The 22606-nt window shown below is 49.4% G+C and overlaps 1 protein-coding gene across 1 annotated transcript in view; it reads right to left on the bottom strand.

Moving 5' to 3' along the window:
* Positions 1-18557: 18557 nt before the first annotated feature.
* RGS9 (regulator of G protein signaling 9) overlaps positions 18558-22606 on the bottom strand; it is a 58162-nt gene continuing 54113 nt past the window's right edge. The window contains exons 18-19 of the mRNA XM_004592962.2: positions 20016-20506; positions 18558-18974 (exon numbers count right to left, since the gene is read on the bottom strand). Coding sequence (XP_004593019.2) covers positions 18824-18974; positions 20016-20506 — 642 coding nt within the window. The 3' untranslated portion in view covers positions 18558-18823. The remainder of the gene's footprint in view (positions 18975-20015; positions 20507-22606) is intronic.

Here is a 22606-nt window from a genome sequence, read left to right as displayed (position 1 = left end):
TACTATGATTGGTCAGAGAAGGGCAATGTGTCAGCTGATTGCTAATGACCAAGGAGTAGCTCCACAGAGCAAGGCGAAGGCTCTGTGTCCAGAAGGAAAGACAGAAAGAGCATACAAGTGCCGCCTGGCCACCAGCGAGGCTTACCTGCTCCACTGCAGGCCACAGTGACATTTTCTCCCATTTTCCCAGAGGACACATTCACCTTCACAAGAGCCATACGTTGTCAGAATTAAATTTAGCCAAGGAGATGACAGATCTGTACACTGAAAACTATCAAACACTGGTGAAGGAAATTAAAGAAGACATAAATAGGTGGGAAGCTAGTCCATGATGATGGATTAAAAGATTTAACATGTTTTAAAAGTCCATACTAGTCAAAGGCAATGCAATCTCTATCAGAATTTCAATGACATTGTTACAAAAATAGAAAAAAAGAATTGAAATTCATATGGAACCATGAAAGACCCCAAATACTTAAATCAGTCTGAAGCAAAAATAATTTAAAAATGGAGACATCACATTATCTGACTTCAAAATCTACTACAAAACTATAGCAGTCAAAGCAGCATGGTATCAGCATAAAAATCAAAAATTAACTCAAAGTTGCCTGAAACTGAAAAAATTGCTAGAAGAAAACAAACTAGGAAATTTCTACAGCACTGGTTGGATCAATGAGTTTTTTAACACGAATTCAAAACACAGGCCACATAACCAAAAATAGATAAGTAAGTGTCTCAAACCAAGAAGCTTCTGCACAGCAAAAAAAACTAACAGTGAAGAAGTAGCCCATGGACTAGGAGAAGGTATTTGTAAACCACTTACCTAACAAGGAATTCATATCCAGAATATATGAAGAACTCAAACAACCCAAGAGCAAGAAAACAAGTGGAAAAAAATGGACAGTGGGCATGAATGGACATATCTCAAAAGAAAACATACAAATTACCAGTAGGTTCACTGAAATCTCTGATAATCATTGGGGAATGCAAATCAAAACTACAATGAGATACACACAATCATAAAATGACACTTACAGGAAAAAAAAGATAAAAGTATCGATGAGGAGGAGAAAAGGGAACCAATGTATATTAGCATAGTCACTATGGAAATTAGTATGAAAGTCCTTAAAAAAATCAAAAATTGGGGGCTGGAGCCACAGTGTATCGAATTGATCTGCACATGTGATGCTGGCAACCCAGCTATCACAGCCTCATGGGAAGTGAGCTACCAGATAGATTCTCTCTCTCTCTCTCTCTCTTTCTCTCTCTCTGTCTCCTCCCTCTCTCTCTCCTGTAACTCTCCTTTTCAAATAAATAAATCTTCAGAAAATAAAATAAAAATTGAGCTAGCATATTATTCAGCAATCCTGCTGCTGGATATATATCCAAAGGAAATGAAAGCAATGTGTTGAAGAGGTATCTGCTTGCCTAGGTCCATTGCATTCTTATTCACAATACCCAAAACATGAAATCAACCTAAAGCATCCATCACTGATTTATACATATACCCAGAGGAATATATTCAGCCTTGAAAGAAGAAAAATCCTGTCCTTTGTGACAACATGGATGAACCAATACTACATGATCTCCATTCTGTGTGGAATTTAAATAGTCATAGAAAGTGGCATGTTAATTACCAGGGGCTGGCTGCATGGCTGATAGTTGATGTCTAATGCTCAGGAGGCAATAGTACAATCAACTCACCCTAGCAGTTGATTAGAGCTGCTGTTAAAATACAACACTCCTATTACGGTATAACATGGTCTCCCTGGGGCCTGGTAATGGGGTTCTAAGCCATTTCCTGTCCTTTCTGTATTGCATGTGCCCTTATCACAAACCCCATTAACCACGGTAATCCAAACACACCTTTCTTCCACACAATTGAAAAGAACCTAACATTGATAAGAACCTCTACATTTTTTATACAGGTAGCTAATTTCCAAATCAAAGCAAAGTCTGGTATAGGCAAATATACATTCATAAAATGCCTAGTGGGTAGATGCACTTTTGAGTAAGAAAACACCAACCAAGCTAAAAATAAGAATCAAGATTCTACAATATGCAAAAAACTATAGTAATTCTATAAACAATTACTTTTGAGCCCGGCACGGTGGCCTAGCGGCTGAAGTCCTCGCCTTGAACGCGCCAGGATCCCATATGAGCGCCGGTCCCAATCCCAGCAGCTCCACTTCCCATCCAGCTCCCTGCTTGTGGCCTGGGAAAGCAGTCGAGGACAGCCCAAAGCTTTGGGACCCTGCACCCGCATGGGAGACCCAGAGGAGGTTCCTGGTTCCCAGCTTCGGATCAGCGCAGCACTGGCCATTGTGGTCACTTGGGGAGTGAATCATCGGATGGGAAGATGTTCCTCTCTGTCTCTCCTCCTCTCTGTATATCTGACTTTGTAATAAAATAAATAAATCTTAAAAAAAATTACTTTCTACAACTTGAACAAGATTTTACAAAAAACAGAAAGAATATGCACTTAGCCAATAAACAGATTTTTTTTAAAAGTACCCAAGTATTTAACTTTGTTAGCACAGTGATGATGGTTAAGATATGTCCAACTTGAGAATGTGTGGGTGACACCTAGTTTTGATTCCTGATCTTAGCTTCCTAAGGACCCTGGAAGGCAGTGATGATGTTCAAACAGTTGGATCGCACCCTAGGGGAGTTTGAATTCCTGGCTCTCTTTTGGGACTTAACCCAATAAGTAGGTGTCTTCTCCTCTCTCTCTTTTTTTTCTCTCTCCCCACTCCTTTTCAAATAAATAATTTTTATGCTATGCGTTTAAAAAAAAAAAAGACAATGGCTTACCACTATATGCCCACCAAAATAGAAAACACCAAGTCTTGACATATGCCAGAGTTGCGCACGGTGCCAGTCCTTCCGCCTCAGTAGCGATTGGGAAATGCAGCCACGGCTCTGCGCTACCCCATGGCTGTGGGCCTCAACAAGGGCCCCAAGATGACCAATAATATGAGCAAGCCAGGGGAAGGTCCCTCACACTTAATACAATCACTCTAAAACTACCAAGCAATACAGCCTTCAACAAGGGGGCACGCACTGGTAGAATGGGGTTCTCGGTCCCAGAAAATTCTCGACCGAAGGGTAGCATCTCACCAGGCTCATGTACAGAGGACACCCTCACTCAGCCAGCCAGAAACCTAGGCGAGAGGGTGGACAAGCTGAAGGTGAGCACTGATGTGGTGTCAACAGAGTTCATTATAGAGTCAAGGTGGAAAGGGAGCCATTTGACCCAGTTCATGTACAAGGACACTCATTGATAAGTGAGCCACCTGATGCTTATGTGGTGCAAACAGTAATAATAAAACACCTAGTATTAGCTTGGGTTGCTAAACCAGTATCTAATATCTCTCTCTCTCTCTCTCTTTCTCTTTCTCTCTCTCTCTCTCTCTCTCTGTTTGATGACTGGAGCACCCACTCTGTGCGGCCTTCTGCTCAATCCACACTGGTAATAGTGACTAGACTTTGATGTCCTCCTCATTCAACAGAATGTTGTTTAGTTCAAAGTGAAGAACAGAGGCGATTCTTTGCTTTTAAATTATTAGCTCCCTAAGTCTTCTGTAATGATATAGTTTGACTGAAGTGTGCAGTTTATTAACTACATAAAGACGACATTATCAGAGCAGAGAAAGACTGCTGCCAGCTTTGCCTTTCAGCCTAGCAGCAGGGGTTCCTGATACTTTGATCTCAATCAATGCTAAATGTCTTTGTGAGATAGAGCGGGAGAGCTGAAATTATCTTTGGCATGGCAGCAGCGTCAATTATGCAAGCCCTTTTCCTTATGAATTAAAGTGTTCTTCAACTTCTACCCCACTTGTGGGTTAGGGATTTTTTTTTTTTTCTTTCTTTCATTGTTGTTTTTCCAGGGAGGAAAAGCACTTGGAATCATTCTCTAAGCACTCGCTGGTCACACTCCGACTGACCTTTGAAAATCCACATGCACTCCTCCTCCTCCTTCCTAATTGCTCCTCCACCCTCACTTCCAAGCCCTAGTCTTCCCCGAGGTGACCCAAAGGACCATTCAGAGAAAAGGGCGCATTGTGTCCACTGGGCTTCCTGCCAAAGCGATCAGCAGAGACCAGTGAAGCAGCCCCTTGACAAGCGTATCATTTGGCGATTCTGTGAACTGGAGGCGTCCTCAACTGCCGGGGCACCCTCCCAGCTGCCCTCAGCTGCTCTCTGTGCCACCCCCCACAACTCCGACCACGCACCGAGGAACGGTTCAACTATCCAACCGCTCTTATGATCAAGACCCAGTCATCCTTAATACACCCACCCGCTGGAATAACAATTCCAAACTACAGATGAGCCCCATGAGTGGGCATCCGATCAATTTCTAAGGTGGGGAGGGGGAGAGGGGGGAAGGAAGGGGAGGGAAAGGGAGATAAGACATCTATGCATTTGATGTTTTGAAGTATTCTTTCTTTTGGCATTTTTGTATCAAATATGAGCATACTGAAGCATCATATAGTCTCACCGACCCTTAACCCCAAAGAAACCCTGAGAGAAGGATTTGAGGCCAAGCCATTTTATTGGAGTGGGAAGGGAGATTTCCAGACAGCACTATGAGGGAATGAAGAAAGTGAGCCCAAAGGGGAGAACTAAGCCAGGAAAGCATCTGTTGATGACAGAGCCACCATTATGGGCCCCTGGAAGGGAAACATCAGTCAGTCCATACACACCCATCTTCTGTGAGTGATAATTTCATCTGAAATCTAGCTCCCTAGACCAAGTCTACTCCCATGGCCAGACAGTACCTACAGGCAGGGAACGTGGGCAGTTGTTGGGATGCAGAAGTAAACTTGGGTGACCTTGGGTGGCCTATGGTGACCTTGAGATACACCAAGTGGGTACAAATAAAGCACCTAGTGTCACGTGTATCTTACCATGGACAGCACTCAAGAGTTTGGATGCCCTTACCCTAGAAGATTAAAGTAGGTAAGGCGCCATCCATCTAGACTTCTTCTGAAAACTCCATTTGAACCACATGTGCAAACTTACTGCATTAACCTTTAGTAATACTGGCATAACTTACGACCTTGTAGGTCAACAAACCCAACATAGTTTTGTCCTAGAAGGACCAATCAACTAACCATGAGTAGAATTGGAAACCAAGACGTGTAAGCCACAATGGATCACAGAGCCCCTGTTGAGTGCCTGGCACTGTGTTGGGTACTGTGGGACATCAAGGACTTGGGATATTGATAATCCAAGATTATGCCAAAGTTAAGCAAAACAAGCCAGTTGGAGTACTAGTATATACCAGACCATCACCAAGTCAGAAATGGAGATTTTACGCTCAGCCTGACTTCTTTCCAACTTGGTCACTGACCCTTAGTCACATTTTCTTACTATGTCAAGAATCAATACCCTCTTTCCCATCCCATCCACAACAGTTATCCTGGATCATCTGCATTGGGTTCACCACCAGACACTTGTCTTCCCCTTAATTACTGCTTTAGGGACCTAAGGAGCCTTAACTTTAACTAAGCTGACCCCAAAAACTGGACACATGAAAGGGAAAGTAGTAGTTGGACCAAGTGAAGACCGGGACTGGAGGGAGGAGGGTAGCAGGTCTTCCTGGGGTCCTGAAACAATACCACATGGGAATTTCCAGAAAAAGTCAGCATAGATTTGAAAGAGTTATGCTGAAATCTCCCCCATCCAGCACACACACACACACTGTACCCCCTACTTAAGGCCTGAGCCACTCCGGGGCTGTCCTTATCGAATCACCTGTCATGCTATTCTAGTAGTCTTGCTCAAGTACCCCTTATCCCACTGGATAATGTTCTCAAAGCACAGGAGTAGCTGTGCAGGCTATTGGGATGTGCCAAAGGGATACTTTGAAGTGCTTTCTTTCAGTGAAAAGGTGAAGCTTGTTCATAGATGTGTATGTATTGGCAAAAGCATTGCATGGTGTCTATAGGTTTTGGTGCCAATTGTAGTTCCAGGCACCCACTGGGGCCTTTGGTACATACACCTTGTGGACCGACAGAACTGCTGGGATGGAGCTGAGGCATTTGCTATAGAGCACAGGGTGTGAACTCAGGTTGTCCAGCCATCAGCAGGTCCTAAGTGCTGCCAGGTAGCCCTCCAAATGCCACTCCTACTCCCTCCGTGACTATCCAATCTCTCATCTCCCAACTCCCTCTCTTCTGGAAGCCACCAGAAGAGAATCTGTCTCTTAATCCCACTGCCACTTCCTCCTGTCTCCCTGCTATGTACCTGCAAAGCTATGTGATCCCAGAACAAGCTCACCTCACCCTTGCACACAGTGCTTCTCTCTCCCACTCAGAAACAGCATTCTAGAACAGCTCTCCCTCCGTCCTCTCTCACGTCCTCTCACTCCTGGATCTCTCCTTTCAAGTTATGAACACCTGTCATCGCCAGCCACTGTCCCACTTTCCTCTATCATTTGCAAGAAACCTTCTTGAGGTCTTCTTTTTGCGCTGCCTCCTATTTCTTTACCTACTATCTTGAACCCAAAATCCATGGGGTTCTTGTCACCCCTCCTTCTGCTGACCCTGACTTCATCTCACACAATCTTCCAACTTCGTGTGTCCTTCCCAAGATTAGCGTCTTCATGCAGCCTTTGTAGACATGTACAGACTTTGCCCCTTTGGGATCCAGGCTGTATGCTCAACATTTGATGCCAAATAGGTGTTCTGTTCTCTTTCATAAAACTTCAGGTTTTAACGTATTCTAAATGAATGGTTCCCCAGGTGCCAAGGTGCCCCAGGTAATGTCACCTCATTCTCCTTGTCACCCAACTTTACATGGCCTCTCTCGGAGCTCCGCTTGCCCTCACAGAGTGCCGTGTGCAGACTAGAGAAAAGGTGTCCCCTCTAGATCATTCGGTCCTTCAGCATGGCCTTGGCAAGCAAGCCACTCCTCTGTGCAAAGTCCTGAAGTACCCTTTATTCTGCAGCCCAGCTGGAGAATGGAGAAGCTGGATTTAGATGGCTTTGGGGTTTAAGTTCCACAACAAAAGTGGCCAGGGAGACAGGCAAGTGGAGACAGAGAGCACACACTTTGAGTCAGATTGGGGAAAGCTTCTCAATGGCTTTGCCATTCTGGACAGTTCGTATCTCTGGTGTCTGGGTTTCTTTTCTCAGCATGGTGCTTTTCAGGATTGATCTGTGCTGTTGCGTCATCACTTACTACTCTTGTCTTGAACACCTCCCCTCTCTCCTCTTGCCACACCGATAACCTTGCCACGCCTTCAAGTAGAAGGTTTCCCTGTCTTCTCTACATCATTCAAGATGCAACCCAAACCCACCCGCGAATACCCCTACGACACCTAGCGGCGACTCTCCCCTCTGAAACGCTGCCTTGAGCAAAGCAGCACATTCTGCTTTGCATTATTCTCAGGCATGTTTTAGTGCCCTGACAGCACTAAAGTTTTGCAGGGAGGAAGCGAGGTGGCCCCTTGGCACCCATGCTCACCCACCACATAGCAACGTCCTCAGAAAGCCACGAGTGGAGAAATGTGTGAGATGTTGATGGTGCCAAGGTTGCTGAGCTGGGCTCTGTCTAGTTATAAATCTCCCTCTTTGTGAGCTCTGCTACTCACACACACACACACACACACACACACACACACACACACACACACACGGTCTCCTCTGCATTCTTCTCTCAAGTCAAGCAGCCCGTGCACCTGCCCTTGGTAGTTTTCGCAGACTGCTCTCTTCCAAAGGAGATCTATTGCCCTCAGGGTTTCCATTCAACTTCCTCTCGCAGGCTCAAGGCTTAGTCCACTTCTGAAAGCCTCCTGCTCTGTCTTCCTGTCCCCCAGCTGTCTGCTTCAGGGACAATCCCCAGGCCCAGAAGCCAAGACAAAACCAGGTCCCACTGGCAGTGTCCCTTTAGAACCAGTTAAAGAGCAAACGAACCTTGCCTTCCCCAAGATCAAAGCTTTATGATGCAAGATCTCCCGTAGCCTAATGCCATGCTGCTATGGCAACATGAATGTTAAGCAGTTATAGGCAGAACCTGCGTCTTCTGTTTAAACAACCCCGGAGCCAGCCTCTCCAGGGTAGGACTCCCCACTCTGAGGGACTGTCTGGACATGCCTGAGGCACTGGAGTCATTTTCTGGGACCAGGACATCCTAAGATCTGACTTGATTGGGATTGGGGGAGTCACACTTGTGTTCGCAGAGACAGAAGGTGGCACTAGGAGACACGGGTCAAGGGTAACACCAGCAGCCTCCAGGAAGGAGCCCAATAAGCAGGCTACGATGGGCTCCCTCCCTCATCTCCAGGAACACGGGGTGAATTGCAGGCCCCCCTGTCCCAGTCACTCCAGGATGCTTCAGGGAGACAAACACTAAAGTGACAAAGGATCATGTCACTGCTACTGTGACCCCACCATTTTGGGTCATCTTTACAAGATGAGGAACCCCAGAGGTCACGCAAGAAAGGCACATGTCTGGCAGTCTCCCAGAACAACCCTACTGCCCCTGTCACCCTCCCTGGGATTAGGAGTTAGCAGAGGGACCAGAACCCCCGCACTCAAGGTTTCTAGAGAAATGTACTCAAGTCGCAATGACCTCTCTGTTGCAAGAAACCCCAGCGCAGATGTGGGAAAACATTAGTCGCAGTTCAGGTTAGGATGTGAGAAAGTCAATCTTTGAAAACTGATGGGAGGTCAAGGGGCAATGCAGAATTTACTGATGACTTTTGTGCCAGCTGGCATCCCATCAGGGCTACTGCAATGGTCACCATTTGGGATGCTGGCACCCCATATAAGGACGTCAGTTTGAATCTCAGCCATTGCACTTCTGATCCAACTCTGCTTCAGTTGAAGATAGCCCAAGTGATCCCCACGTGAAAGCCCTGAATGTAGTTCCAGGATCCTGGCTCAGTCTGTCCTGCCATGGCTGTTGGGGAGTGAGCCAGTACACAGATTTCTCTCTCTCACTCTGTCTCCCCTCTTTCTCTCTTTTTCTCTCCCATTGCATACCCCCTCTCATTGTTCTGCCTCTCATATAAAAAAGTAAAACATGTTTAAAAGAATAGCAGAGGATTATTCTCCTAGGTTTCTGTAGAACAGAAGCTCCTTCTGGATGCTCTGTTGTCTGTTTCAGCTTCTAGTAGCTCACATTCCTTGGACTGCAGCTGCATCACTCCCATCCTTCTGGCCTGCTCCTTCTCTGTGTCTGTGTGTCCTCTTCTCTTAGAAAGACCCCAGTCCCCGGGCTTATAAGCCGCTCTAGCCTAGCAGGACTCAAGTGTCGGTAAGATTGCCTGAGAACAACAACAAAAAGACAGAAACTCAGACCAAGGACTGCGATAACAGCTTTGACCTCTCGTCCATTTCAACAACAATACTAGAGATCAATAAGAATATCAAAGTAAAGTGATAACAGGGTCCCTCGCTCACAGTATCAGCCTCCAGTTAGAAAGTGACACCTCTGGGTGTGTACACCAAATCCACCTAATTTATCCTCATAATATGTGGTCTAAACGCTCCAAACCTCAGATCTCAAACCCAGCGTGCTGCAGCCCTGGACTCTGTCCAAAGCTGAAGCTGTGGACTTGACTTCCGCTCCATCCAGCCCCCACTGTTGGCATGGGTTGAGACATGGGCAATAAGCTACACAAGCAAACTTCAGTAACAATGACAAGGTGACAGAGCCCTGCCCAGGGACTTTGGGTGAAAAGCTGCAAATGCTAAAGCCAAAGAACAAGAAGAGAACCCAGGGCAGGAGTTCTGCAAGCCAGGCAGAGAACTCAAAAGCGTCTATCTCTGTAAACTCAAATGACCACCTGACCCAGGAACAGCCAGTGACCTGGGGCAGGGTCCCAGCCCTGCTGGACCTGGAGCTCCTATGCTCCTGTGTAGGCCACCATGTTGCCTCCTGACTGCCGGGTACTTTCTTCCTTCCTTGTTCCCTGGAACCGAGTTCTGGACTTCAAAGTACCAGATCATTAGTCCATTTAGCAAGGTGGTTGTGGCCTTCATCCCATGCCATTTTATCACATGTTAGTACCTCAACACGTTCTTTTGCGCTGTGTTGAAGCAGTGTTGTGAGATCACTTTCTTATGTGTCTGGCCTTCTCTCTCACATATGCTTCAAAGGAACCGAAACATTCTCCTCCCTCCACCACACACACACACACATTCTGGGGCCAGGAAAAATTTCTGAAGTCTTTTCCTTGCTTTAATGCCACCGTAGTCATTTTAAAAAAAAAAAGATGAATATTCATCAAGCATTCACCAGATCTCCGGCACTCTGACTCATAAGTTAACTTACTGTCTTCACCCCGCAACACACCCCACCACAAGAGGCGGCATTACCCTGAGCCCATATTTGTGGATAAAAGGACAAAAGTTTGGAAAGCTCTCTAGGGTGTTCCAAGTCATTCAGGAAAGGGTGGAGCACGGCTCTGATCTGCAGCCATGAACCCTCACAGTGAGTGAACCTGGCTGTCCGGTTCCTCACCGCCTTCTAATGGAGCATGTTGCAACTCGCAGTTTAAAGTCTCGGACTGGCCATACTAGGCTATGAACTTCGTTTACGACAGCACAGCAAACACCTAGCAGATCCTCCATGAGGAGATGGATAGGGAGAGGGAGGGAGGGAGGGACAGACAGATGGACTGTAAACGGATGGATGGATGGGTGGCCCTATGGATGGGTGGGTGGGTAATTAGATGGATGGATATATAGGGAAGATGAAACAGAAATTCTCCTCTATTACACTTGGCAAAGCTCTTGAGAGTCTAAGAATGGACTGACACAAAAACCAGATTAATGGGAGAAGAAATGAAAGTTTACTCGTGTACATGGAAATACACGAAGAACTGGCTCTCCGAACAGCTGAAGTTCAGTGTCTATTCATCATCTTAATAAAGAGGGAGTTTGGACTCCAAGGGAAGTAGGAAAAGAATAAGAAACAAGTGGAAGAAGCAGACAGCTTGGGTAAGGTTATGTAATTTCTCATCTAGGTATGAGTGGCCCATCTGTTTCTGGCTGCAAATCCCCTGGAGAGCAGATTTATAGCAGTTGGATTCCCAGGAGGCCTTGCTAAAGTCAACACAGAAAAAAGTTAGATGGAGTTTTTTCTGAATGCTGTTTGTTCAGATGTTTTCAACTTAAAATGATTTTATACAATGTTGGCAGATCCACAGGAAAGCTAATGGCTGGCTGGCTGACTGGATGGATCAATCAATCGATGGATGAGTGGGTAGATTCCTGTGTGTATGGATGGATACATGTACTGGTGGATAGGTAGGTGGGTAGATAAATGCAAGGGAGGAATGGTGAGAGTGCGTGGTTTAGATGTGTTTGTGTTCAGGATTAAACACAAAAAAAATTGATGGCAGGGCCACAGGGACCGTCCCATGAGGCACCTACCACAGAATTTAAATATCTCTGTGTCAAATCGCATCCATAACTTGTGTGACACCTACAGTTCTAGGTTCGGAGATGTATTTCTGGAGCCTGTTAAGACAGCCTCCTGAGTGGGATCCACCGCAGGGGAACGGGAGAACACTTGAGACAAGGGCCACGTTATAGACAGCCTAGAGCAAACCCACAAACACCACAACAATGGGCTTCTCAGTAGCAATGAGATGGGGCCACAGATGACATCATAGTCATATTTCAAGTGCTGAGGGGAAATTACTTTCATTCTTTAGCAGTCCTGATTCACCTAAGCAATCATTTCATAGCAATGAGTGTAACGGTCACAGGGTGAAATGGTAATGAAAACAAACGAAAGAAATTTTCAGACCACAAACTGAATTTGCTGCTAAAGGACAACAGAGAGAATTACCAAAGGATGCAGTTCAGTACAAAGAAACCAGAACTAGAAGGAGGAAGGCAGTGAGATCCAAGGACCGTGGTTGAGAATCGGGCAAATTTGGAGCTGAAGTTAAATAAGCATTGATGATAATGCATATCAATAAGACTCATGATCAGTTATGCTGAAAAACGTAATAAAACATTTTTTAAATATATAATTAAACTAATAAGAACATGGGAGAAAGTTCAGCAGTTTGACCCTTGCCTCGAGATAAATGCTGTCTACAGCTTGTTTTTTTTTTATAGGAGTAATTTGATATATTTATTGTGGTACATAATATAATATTTACTATTTCAACCATTTAAAGTGGTACTAAATACATTCATATTGTTATACAACCATCACCACCATCAAGTACTAGGAATTTTTCATCTTTCCTAATTAAAACTTTTCTACTCACCAACACAAACTACCCATTCCCAATTCCACCCAGCCGCTGGCAACTACTTCCTATTTCTATTAATTTGACTGTTCTAAGCTGCCTCATATAAATGGAACCATCTAATACCTATTGCTTTGTCTGGTTGACTTCACTTAGCATGGTGTTTTTAAAGTCTATCCACTTTGGGGCTGGTGCTATGGCACAGCACGTACAGCTGCACCCAGTGGCACCATCATCCCACACTGGCACCAGTCCCAGCTGCCCCACTTCCAATCCAGCTCCCTGCTAATGCATCCGAGAAAGCAGCAGAAGACGGCCCAAGTGCTTGGGCACCTGCACCCACAGGGGAGGCCAAGTGGAAGTTCCAGGCTCCTGGCCTGTGGCTTGGCCCAGCCCTAGCCATTGCAGTCATTTAGAGAATGAACCAATGGATGGAAGATCTCTTCCTTTCTCTTCTCTCTGTGTGTAACTCTGCCTTCCAGATAAATTAATACATCTTTTTTTTAAATGATAATAATAAAAAAGAAAACGTTCATCCACAGTGTAGAATGTAAGAGAATCTAACTCCTCTTTATAGCTGAGTAGCAGTCCACTATGCATATACACCACATTTTGCTGATCCATTCCTCCAACAGTGGCTACTGTGAGGAATAAATGCTCTGAGCACAGACATGTGAAAAGTTGTTCAGCTCCCCTTTTGATTCCTCGTGTCTACCCAGAACTGGAGCTTGTGGTTCACATGTTGGTTCTGTTTTTAACCTGAGGAGCCACCACACTGTCTTCCAACACGCGCATACCGCTTCACATCCTCACCAGGATTCCAGTTTCTCCACCTGCTTTTCAGTGCTGTTATTTTCTGTTTGGCTTTTCTTCGTTTTATTTTGTTTCCACGATGACCAATCGAATTGTGCGCAGTGGTATCTCACAGGGGTCTTGCGTTGCAATTCCCAGACAATTCGTAAAGTTGAACATCATTTCATGCGTTTACTGACATTTGTTTACCATTTTGGAAAAAAAAAGTTCATTCAGATCCTCGGTTCATTTTTACGGTAGTTTGTTGCTTAGTTGGGTTAACTCTACTTTTGGGATACAATGCCTTATCAACTATTTGGTTTTTTTTTTTTTAATAGTTCTTAATGGTGCTTAGAGGGGGAGAGACAGAGGGGACAGTAAGAAACACTTAGTGACCTTTATTGAAAAAGTTTGTTAGCACAGAAGTTGGGGAAAAAAGGGCAGATGAGGGGCAGAGAACAGAAATGTGGTTGGGCCTTTGTTTTCTCTAAATATTAGAACTCATTACGGCAAAATGGTAACGTCAGCCCATTCCAAGTGACGTGTGCATGGATGCTGGTTTCATTATTCATGATTGTAATTTTGAACTCTAAAATGTGAATATACACAACAGAGAAAGAGGAGAATCAATGCATCACGCTTAGTCTACCACTTGCCAGTGGGGAAATCACGTGTGCAAACAGAGGGCAGTGGTACTGTCCCCGCCACGTGTGGTAAGGAGCAAGCAGGGGCAGGAACTGGCATGGGTCCCTTGAGGTGTTGGGCTGTGGACTGTTGACTGTCTGAAGCCCCAACTCCCCAGCTGCCGAGGTCCGCAGCTTTCAGGCCGCCCTTGGGCTGTGGGGCAAAGGGCAGAAGCTGCACAATGGAAATTTCTTTTCTAAAGGCTCAGCACAGAGAGCGACTGTCATCGGTGGACCGCCAACCGGATGTGTCCAGCCACCCTGTCTGCCGGGGCCTGCTCCCCTGTCTCTGGACCCCGGGCTAAGGTGAGAGTGGCGTTGTTCAACAAGCCCAGACTCCTCAGACGCCGCCCATCCCCACTCTGCCTACAGTGCCCTGGTTGCGAGCAGGTCCGTGTTCTCTCTGCCCCTCCCACCAGGCCCTCATGCCTAGCCACCCACGCATGCACCACCCACACTCCTTGGGCACAGGTGAGGGCGTATGCACATGACCCTGGGTGCTTGTACCAATGCACACACCAATGCAAGCAGGCAGGCATTGTCCCCTCCTTAGACAAGGCTGACGCTGATGGAGCCGGCACCCACACTAGCTGTCCCTGATACCCCTCTACCGGGGCCTCTGCCCTCTCCCCAAGGGAAAAGAAGCCTGTTACCTCTAAGTGGCCACATTCGCCACGCGTCCGCATCAGTTCATTGTCTGATCTCCTATGTCCCTCCCACGCCAGTCGCTCCATGCTGCTCCCCTGGAATGCTCCAACCCCACAGCCTCCTCTTATTGACAGGGGAGCTGAGAAGCCCTTGGGCTGTAGAGACCAGGTGAGGAGGCATTGTGGGCTTACAGTCATGCAGAGAAGAGCTTGGCTCAGAGGCAACTCCCGTGGCCATGGCCCACAGTCCTCAGGAGAGTGGGCGTTACCTTTCTGTGGAGGCACTGCCTACACCTGAGGCAGCCAGGGAAGCAGCCATCAGTGTACAGTAGCCAGAAGAGTCTGACCTGGTCCTGCAGTCACCGAAGGGCCACTCAGGCAGCCCTGAGGCCCAGCAAGCAGTTTCCCTCTCACTGGGCCCCACTTTGGCCGCTCCACAGACCCAGGACCAAGGACAAATTTGCCAAGGACCCAGCAGAGGCCCGGGCCCTTGTCTCTGCCACCCAGCAGCTCACCCTGTCCCCAGGAAGCTCAATCCCTCCCTCCAAGCCCTGCTCCTTCCTCTCCAGCACAGCTCTGAGTCCTTTGGCTTTTAACACCGGAAGCTTTTTGCCTGACACTGCGTTTCAAGCTGCACTGAGTTATTATTAACTGGCACATGGTAAGTGCATGCATTGGCTGGGTCCAGTGTGACCCTGCAGTGCACAGAGGTCACGCCTAATGGTCCAGGTCTCTGGATTCTTAAGACAAAAATAAAAATCCCAGGCATCTGTCTTTGGGCATCTGTGAGCCTGGGACTCCCTCTTCTGGTGAAAGGAGATGAGGAGCCAGGAACCCAGGCAGAGGGCTGGGCCTCTGAACTGACCAGGGTCTATTTTACCCTCAAGGTAACCCCAGCTCATCTTCTGGGTACCCGGGATGCCTCGTGGGCATGGCCAGCCCGGACCCTTTCAGCATGCCTCGGCTTCCCTCCTCGAATAAATAAGCAAAGGTTAATGCTGCATCATCTCTGGCTCGGCACATTTCTGACCTGATGTGGGCCACTCCAGGGATCTCCCTGCTGCAGGACACCCAGTGGAGCTTGCTGTGCGTGCCTGTGGGAGGCATACGGCCGCATCCTATGAACTCTGAAAAACAGGAGAGCAAGTCAAAGCCCAATGCCTCCTGTGCACGTGTCTGCTGTGGCCCAACAGCAAGAAGAGCAGGTGCCAACCACTTGTCCTGTGCAAAAGGAAGAGCTGGGTGGCGGGGCCTGGCCACACAAAGGGGGTCATGAACGTCAATGCCCTCCAGGAGAAAGTGCTTCGCCCAGTCTCGGGCTCAGTGAGGGGTTTCTGGGCACCACTCGGAAGGCCTGGAGCACAGCAGGAAAAGTCGGAGGGCAGCTGAGGACAGAGGAGGAGGACAGGGCTTGCCTGGCAGGATGAAGTTGTTGTGTCAGCCGATCAGGGACTTCGTTGTTTCTTGGTGCAGGGCTCCCAGGTAACAACCTAGGACAGAGCTTGCTGGAGGAAGCTCATTTCCCAAATTGCACATAGTTCAGCTGATCACTATTATCGCTGGAGGGGCCTGGAGGGTTTTTAACATCTGAAAGTGACCAACAAAGGTATGAGACTCCCCAAAGCCTTCACCCCAGGTTAGGAAAGAAACAAGTCCCAGCGGGGGTTTCGGAGAGGAGTTGGGACACGGCTGTTTTCTCCTTGCCCTGCATGAAGTCCTGGGCAGCTCACAGCAACAGTATCTGTTACCCAACACCTGCCTCTGAGAGACCCAAAGAAGCTGGCCCGAGTGGGAAGCCACAGCTTGCTTCCGAACAAGGATAGCAGCGCTGGGAATCGGCACTGCCTCCAGCGCCCCACTTGACACCCAGGACGTACTCGGTCTGCGTGGGAGCTCACCAATCGCGGAACAACTGGGCACAGCGGCATTGTAAAGGCATTTGCCAAATATTTGGCTGAAGAGAAAGTGACCAGCCCCTCCTGTCTCCTCCTGTCCCATCACCGTCCTATCTCCCGTCCTCTCCTGTTACTATGTTGCAGTTCCAGTTGGGGAGAGATCAAACATTCACCAAGAATCATTCTCCCCGTCCTCTTCACCAGGATCCCAGCCTCCAGAAGCTATTCACAAATTGGCCTAACTAGGGACTACATTCCCCAGTCTCTTTGCAGTGGGCTGTGATCACATGACCAAAGGCAGATCGATGGCATGTGAGCCTAAACAACACGTGACTTCCTGCTTGTGCACCTCAGCTACCTTCCCACCTCTTACTCTTGGGCATCGGCTAAGTATGGGTGTGGTGAGCCTGCTCTAACCAGTACCCCAGGACAGTGGTTCTCAGTTTCATCTGGACATTGCAATTACTGGAAAAAGCTCTTGAAAAAAACCTGGCGCCAGCAACGTGCCCCCAGAGGTTCTGACGCCCTTGAATCAACATGACCTGGGTGGGCATTAGACCTTTCACGTTTCCTCAGAGGATTCTGATGTCCAGACAAGGCGAAAAATGAGCCTTACTAGGACCAGGTTTGTCCAGTATGACCAGGTAGCCCCTAGTCCTGCTCGGCCCACCTGCCTGGGGGTGAGCATGTGACAAAGACCGAATCACAGCCCTCCTCCTGGGGTCAATTTCTTGCTGAACTTTAGCCTGGAGTGTGTGGCTTAGTTTCTCTTTAGGACCCTGAGGGCTTAGGGATGGAACCCCAAAACAGTGGTACCCAAACCCAGGGTGGAGAGCCCCTTGTCTGTTGACACAATAGCTCTCAGTAGACTGTGGTTACGGAATGCCTCACCTTTAATGTCATTTTAGATCAACTTCGCAAATAAACATATCAAAGTAGTCCTGCTCAGTTCTAATAAAGACCCAGACCATCTCCCTTCCTTGGTAGCAAAATTTCCTTGCCACTGGAGCACTCTTGTGAGCCCAGTGGAGTCGATTTGGCGGCACCTAAAATGAGCAGTGCTGTTTAACTATTGATGTGGCTGTGGTTTTCCTGCAGGGCTCAGCAAGTCGAGGCTTCAACCACACCCCTACTCAGCATTCATTTTTAGAAGAGCGCAGAGAGATGACTCAGAAACCCCAGTATTTATGGACTACAAAAGGTTAGGTTGTCAGGGGCTGAAAGCAAGTCAGGAGAATTCGATTCTGATGAAGTTGAAGGTTAAAGGGAAGGAGCATAATCCATGGTTGGACAAATCACTCCAGTGTTTTTCTCCTGTGTGACTCTCCATGATTCTCCTAAAGGTTGTTTTACTTGCCACATGGCCCTTAATCTCACCTAACCCACTATCAAGCCAGTCAGGGTTCCAACAGGAACCTTTGCCCAATACATGGAGTCTTGGAAAGAAACAAAAAACGAAGGTATCACTTCTAGTCCAGGTGAAAACCAGTGATGTGTTCAGGCACTGCCCAGCAGGTCCTGAGGTGACAAAGAGAACCAGCCGAGAACTACTGCTCTAGTTGAGTTGAATCCTATAAGTCCTACTTAGCATAGCATTCCCCGCCTAGCACAGTACCTGGTGCCTCATAAATGACCAGTAAACAAATATTGAATGAGCAACTTGGGGAAGAGATAGAAGTGGCCAACCAAGTGCCTACGGGCCTGCTGCTGCTGCGGACACTAAAGTGTACAGGGTGGAGTGACTGAATGACCCAGCTGCTATAGCTTGGGGCCCACCAGCAGGTGCATGCTGGGACCTGGCTTCCCAGGGGAAAATGCATAGAGTGAGTACACAGGCAAGATCCCTCCCAGGAGATCTTCTTGGACAACTCTGGCTCAAGAATGCCCTAACAGTCTCCCAATCTTCCTTCGAACTATGCTATTGTCTGAGGCTTCTTCCTGCAAACTCTCCTTCCCCCAAGATCAGACTCACGACGGTCTGAAGGTCCTATGCCCCTCTTCCAACGTCCATCTGTCTGCTGCACAAGTGTTTCCTCCAACCTGTCCCACCTTGGCGTTGGCTTCTTGGAGAGTCTGAACTGACACACCTGGGGTTCTCAGGCCGCCTTTCCCTAGCCCACCACACTTCCTGTGAGATGCCACACTTCCCTCATTCCTTCCTGGAGCTTGGGTGATGAGAGTGTCAGCCCCAACCAACCTAGACTGGGAGCGAGTTCTTGGAAGCGAGTCCACATCCCTTTATCCAGAAAAGTGCAGAGGACATGGGCAATAGGTAATAACCAAGAAAACCAAACACACCAGCATCCGAAGCTGAGGCGATCACAGGTGATCCTTTTATTGGTGTTAAGGCAACAAGGAAAGCCAGCTGATCCATGTGCCTTTCTGCCCAGGGAAGGGAAAGTCAGGAGAAGAGGGTAGGGTTGGCTATGGGGTTGGCCATGGCTGAATGCTCTTCCCACAATGCACCAGCTCGGGTCTCGCCACCCTCCACTGTCATCTTAATGCACTTTGGTTGGAGATCAGGTGTGCCTGGCGACCCCACCTGCTGGTAGCATCCTCCTGCCCCTGCCCCTGGTCCCTGGCTCAACCTGCTTTCCCCTCGGCCTGGCTCTCCCATGGGCAGATGACCTCCTTTTCCATGGCATGGTCACTTGCTTCCCCCATCCCAGCATCATCCGAGTCCATGAGACAGGTCCCACTCTCCGTAGGCACATCCATCTTGATCTGGAAGAAGCTTCAGAAGCAAGAAGAAAGCATGTGACAGAGAGGACAGCAGACCCCACCCTCAACCAAGTGACATTGACCATCTCCCCCTCCCCAGAGAAGGTCAGCAGTGAAGGGGAAGCTCCCCAAGGTCAGTGACAATGCCCCAGGTGTGACGGTGGCTCCAAACTAGGCCATTCCCTCTACAGAGCCCCGCCCCCGAGGAAAATCCAGTAGACATGTTCTCACAAGAACCTGTCTCCTAAGGCAGCCAGGGTCACCCACGCTTCTACTCCCAGCACCCTCTGCTCTCAGGGGCCCTGCATGCTGCGTGGGGGTCACGCTCCCCAGGTAGCCATGGCAACCTAAGACCCCCATCGGACAGTTCATTCTCCAAGTCCAAGCTGAAGTTAACACGGGCATGTGTTGATTGCTTCGGACCTGGCCACGACTGTCTCTCCCCACAGCCTGGCAAGGCTAGAGGCTGTTTCACAGGGTCTGCAGCATTTCTCTCTGCCGCAGGCACTTCAAGCACTTGGCAGAGGCTCATTTCTGCACCCAAAGTGCCACCTCTGGGCCTGTGGGGCTCCCAAAGATCAGTCCCACAGGAATCGAGCTCTGGTGGAATGTTCTAGACCATGACTGGGTCAGAGGCTGTGTACTTGGGCACCTGTGTCTACACAGACCCCACTGCTAGAAGAGTGCTCCTGGCCAGGCCCCAACAGGAAGGTTTCTGGGGGGAGAAGGGAAGGCAATGGGGCATTGACAGAAGCTTCTGGAACCAGCTTCTTGGAGCTGTGGTTCCCACTGGGCCCACTGATCTTCCAGCCCTTTACAAATAGAAATGGAGCAAAGTGGGTACGGAGCACAGAAGGGGTGAAAGTCAAGAAAGAAAACTGCCTACTCTAGAAGAGAAGGCAGAACAAGCGACGATTCTGGAGAGCTCCCAGTGACCCAGGGCCCCGAGTGGCTGTTTGTGGCATCTGCCCTCTAGGACCGTCCTCACTACCCATGCCCAGACCACAGCCACAGACCCCACACAAGCACAGCCCAGACCCCTCCTGCTCCTTACTTTGCCACTTTCTTGGGTTTCAGCCGAGGCAGCTGCTGGCCTGCATCCCCCAGGGGCTGCACCTTGCCGTGGGACACTGGGGGACACTTGGGTGAGAGCCTGGCGAAGACCGGTGAGGCCAAACATCCCCGTCTCAGCAACCTGCCGAAGGACAGTGACACCCGGGCCTTGGGGGCAGCCCGGGGCTGGCCGCGGACCGTGGGACCATCACTAGACGCTTCGCTGCTCTCAAGGGCCGAGGACCCATGGTGGGCATTGGATCCGCTGGTCTCCGCCTTCGGCTCCAAGCCTGAGGAGCCCTCCAAAGCCGCTCGGATGGGTGAGGGGCAGATGGCACTGCTGGGCCTCCTGATGAAGCGGCTTGGTGAGGGAAAAGGCCTCCTGGGGGACCGGCAGGAGGAGGAGGAGGAGAAGGGGCTGGATGGGGATGGGGGCACGCAGGTGCCTGTGTACACGGCCAGGTGAGGGCTGGGGGCCAGATGCTGGCCCGGCTATAAGGAAGGAAAGCAGAGAGCAGAGCAGTGAGCTGTGGGGTCCCCAGGCTGTCCTCTGCTAATGTAACCCTCTCCCGATGGCCCAGAGCAAGGCTGGTGTGTCACTCCTGGGGAAGGAAGGAGTGACAGGGCTCCTAAAGCCACCTATAACAAAGACACATACTCATGGAGGCCTGCCCAGCACCTGCCTGTCCCACTGTCTTGGCCACCATCCCCAGGGTGAGGCGGCTATATCTCAGGCCACAGACTAACCTGCCTCCAGGCCTGGGATGCTGGTGTGTGGCCGGCCTGAATGCTCACTCCCCTGCAGCCCCAGCCACCCAGTGAGCAGTGCCTGCTCCCCGCCACAGCCTTATTCCTCCTCACCATGCATCCTTGGTCCCAGCCTGAAGCCTGGAGATGACCAACACTTCACAGAGCCTGGGTTCATGCCTGGCTGCCCCTCCCAGGTCTGAGAGCCCAACCTGGGTCCACCCTGCAATACCCTGGCGGGGACAGTGGTCCAACACCTTCCCAAGGCAAACCTGAGCTGAGCAAGAGTACCCAGGAAAGGGGACTGATCTTGAATCCGAGCTTATAGGTGAGAAGGGGATAATGATAGCTGGACCAGAGGATACTTTCTGGAGAAAGGGGAAGGGTTACCTGGCCACCATGGTCCCAGTGACCCAGAGCGCTCAGACACATGTTCAGCCCAAAGACATGGAAGAGCTGTGTCCACATGGATGAAAGGGAGCAAGAATCACCTGCTGCGTGCACTCTTTGCTACATGCCATCAGCCTGGGCTCACATCCCCCTCCCACAGAAGGTTGGCCAGCCAGAGCCTCATACCACATCAGAATCCAGAGGGGCATGGCTGTGGGGTTCACTGGTCCTGGTAGAGGGAAGACAGATTCTGGGACTGCCGGGGCCAATGCCTCACCCAGAGAGAAGTGGAGGTGACTTCAGGGAAGAACAAACCCATTTTGAAACTGTCATTGCCCACAGTGGGGGAAGCCACCATCTGTGATGACACTGACATCCCATAATGGATTCCAGTTCAAGTCCTGGCTGCTCCATTAGAATCCAGCTCTCTGCTAAGGAGCCTGAGAAAGCAGTGGAAGATGGCCCATATGCTTGGGCCCCTGCACCCATGAGGAGACCCAGAGGAAATTCAACTCCTGGCGTTCACCTGGTCCATCTCTAGCCATTGCAGGCATTTAGGGAGTGAACCAGAAGCTAGAAGACCTCTCTCTCTCTCCGCATCTGCTTCTGTTCACTGCCTTTCAAATAAATAAGCAAATCATTGTAAAAGAGGGAAGGATAGAAAGAAGCGAGGGAGGGAAGGGCAGGAGGGCCATAGCATCGTGGATGCCTGCTCCAGGGTCGAGCCCCGCCAGGAGACCGCTGGCTTCTGAGAGTGAGGCCTGGTTTACAGGCCACCTGGGTGGGCTCGGCCCAACCTGAAGGGGAGAGGGCATGTGAGTGCAAGAACAGCTTATTGAGGAAGAAGGAGGCCAGGGGGCACGGGGCTGAGTCTGGGCCGATGGAAGAGGGTCTCCTTGCTCTCCACTGGCTCTTCTGAGGCTCCAACAAGATCTTTTCCTGAAACAGCAGTTCTAGGTGCTGCCCCAGCTCCCGGACTCCCACAGACCTTCAACACCACAGCCAAAGCGCAGGCATCTGCCACAGGGTCATGACCCTGACTCCTACCCTTGATGACCTACCAGTGCTACAATGAAGTGTGGGCTTAGCAACATGAAGCTCTGGCCCGGCCCACAGTGGTAGGTCATTGCACCCACACCACAGAGGAAGCAACCTGCCCACTCACTTCCCCAAGGAACCAATTCAAGAGTGGGACAGCCCTTACAACCAGCATGGCTGACTCTAGCATCTACATGCATCCCCATGAGCAGGGTGTCCCAGGAGGCTTCCCAGTGAGCCACCTCACACCACCCAGGGGCCTATCATGAACAAAGACCCCCCCCAGTCCCACCGCAGACCCACTGAAGAAGACTCCCAGGGCACATGTGGCCCAAGGAAAGAGCATCCATCTACCTGCTGCCAGGGCGCCCTGCGTGTACTAAGCCTGAAGAAGCCAGCTTCTAGCACTTCTTCTAC

Source organism: Ochotona princeps, chromosome 17 (genome assembly GCF_030435755.1).
Source record: "Ochotona princeps isolate mOchPri1 chromosome 17, mOchPri1.hap1, whole genome shotgun sequence".
In the NCBI taxonomy this organism is placed as follows: Eukaryota; Metazoa; Chordata; class Mammalia; order Lagomorpha; family Ochotonidae; genus Ochotona; species Ochotona princeps.
The sequence above is the reverse complement of the archived record's forward strand: the minus strand, read 5'-3'. Positions and strand labels throughout refer to the sequence as shown.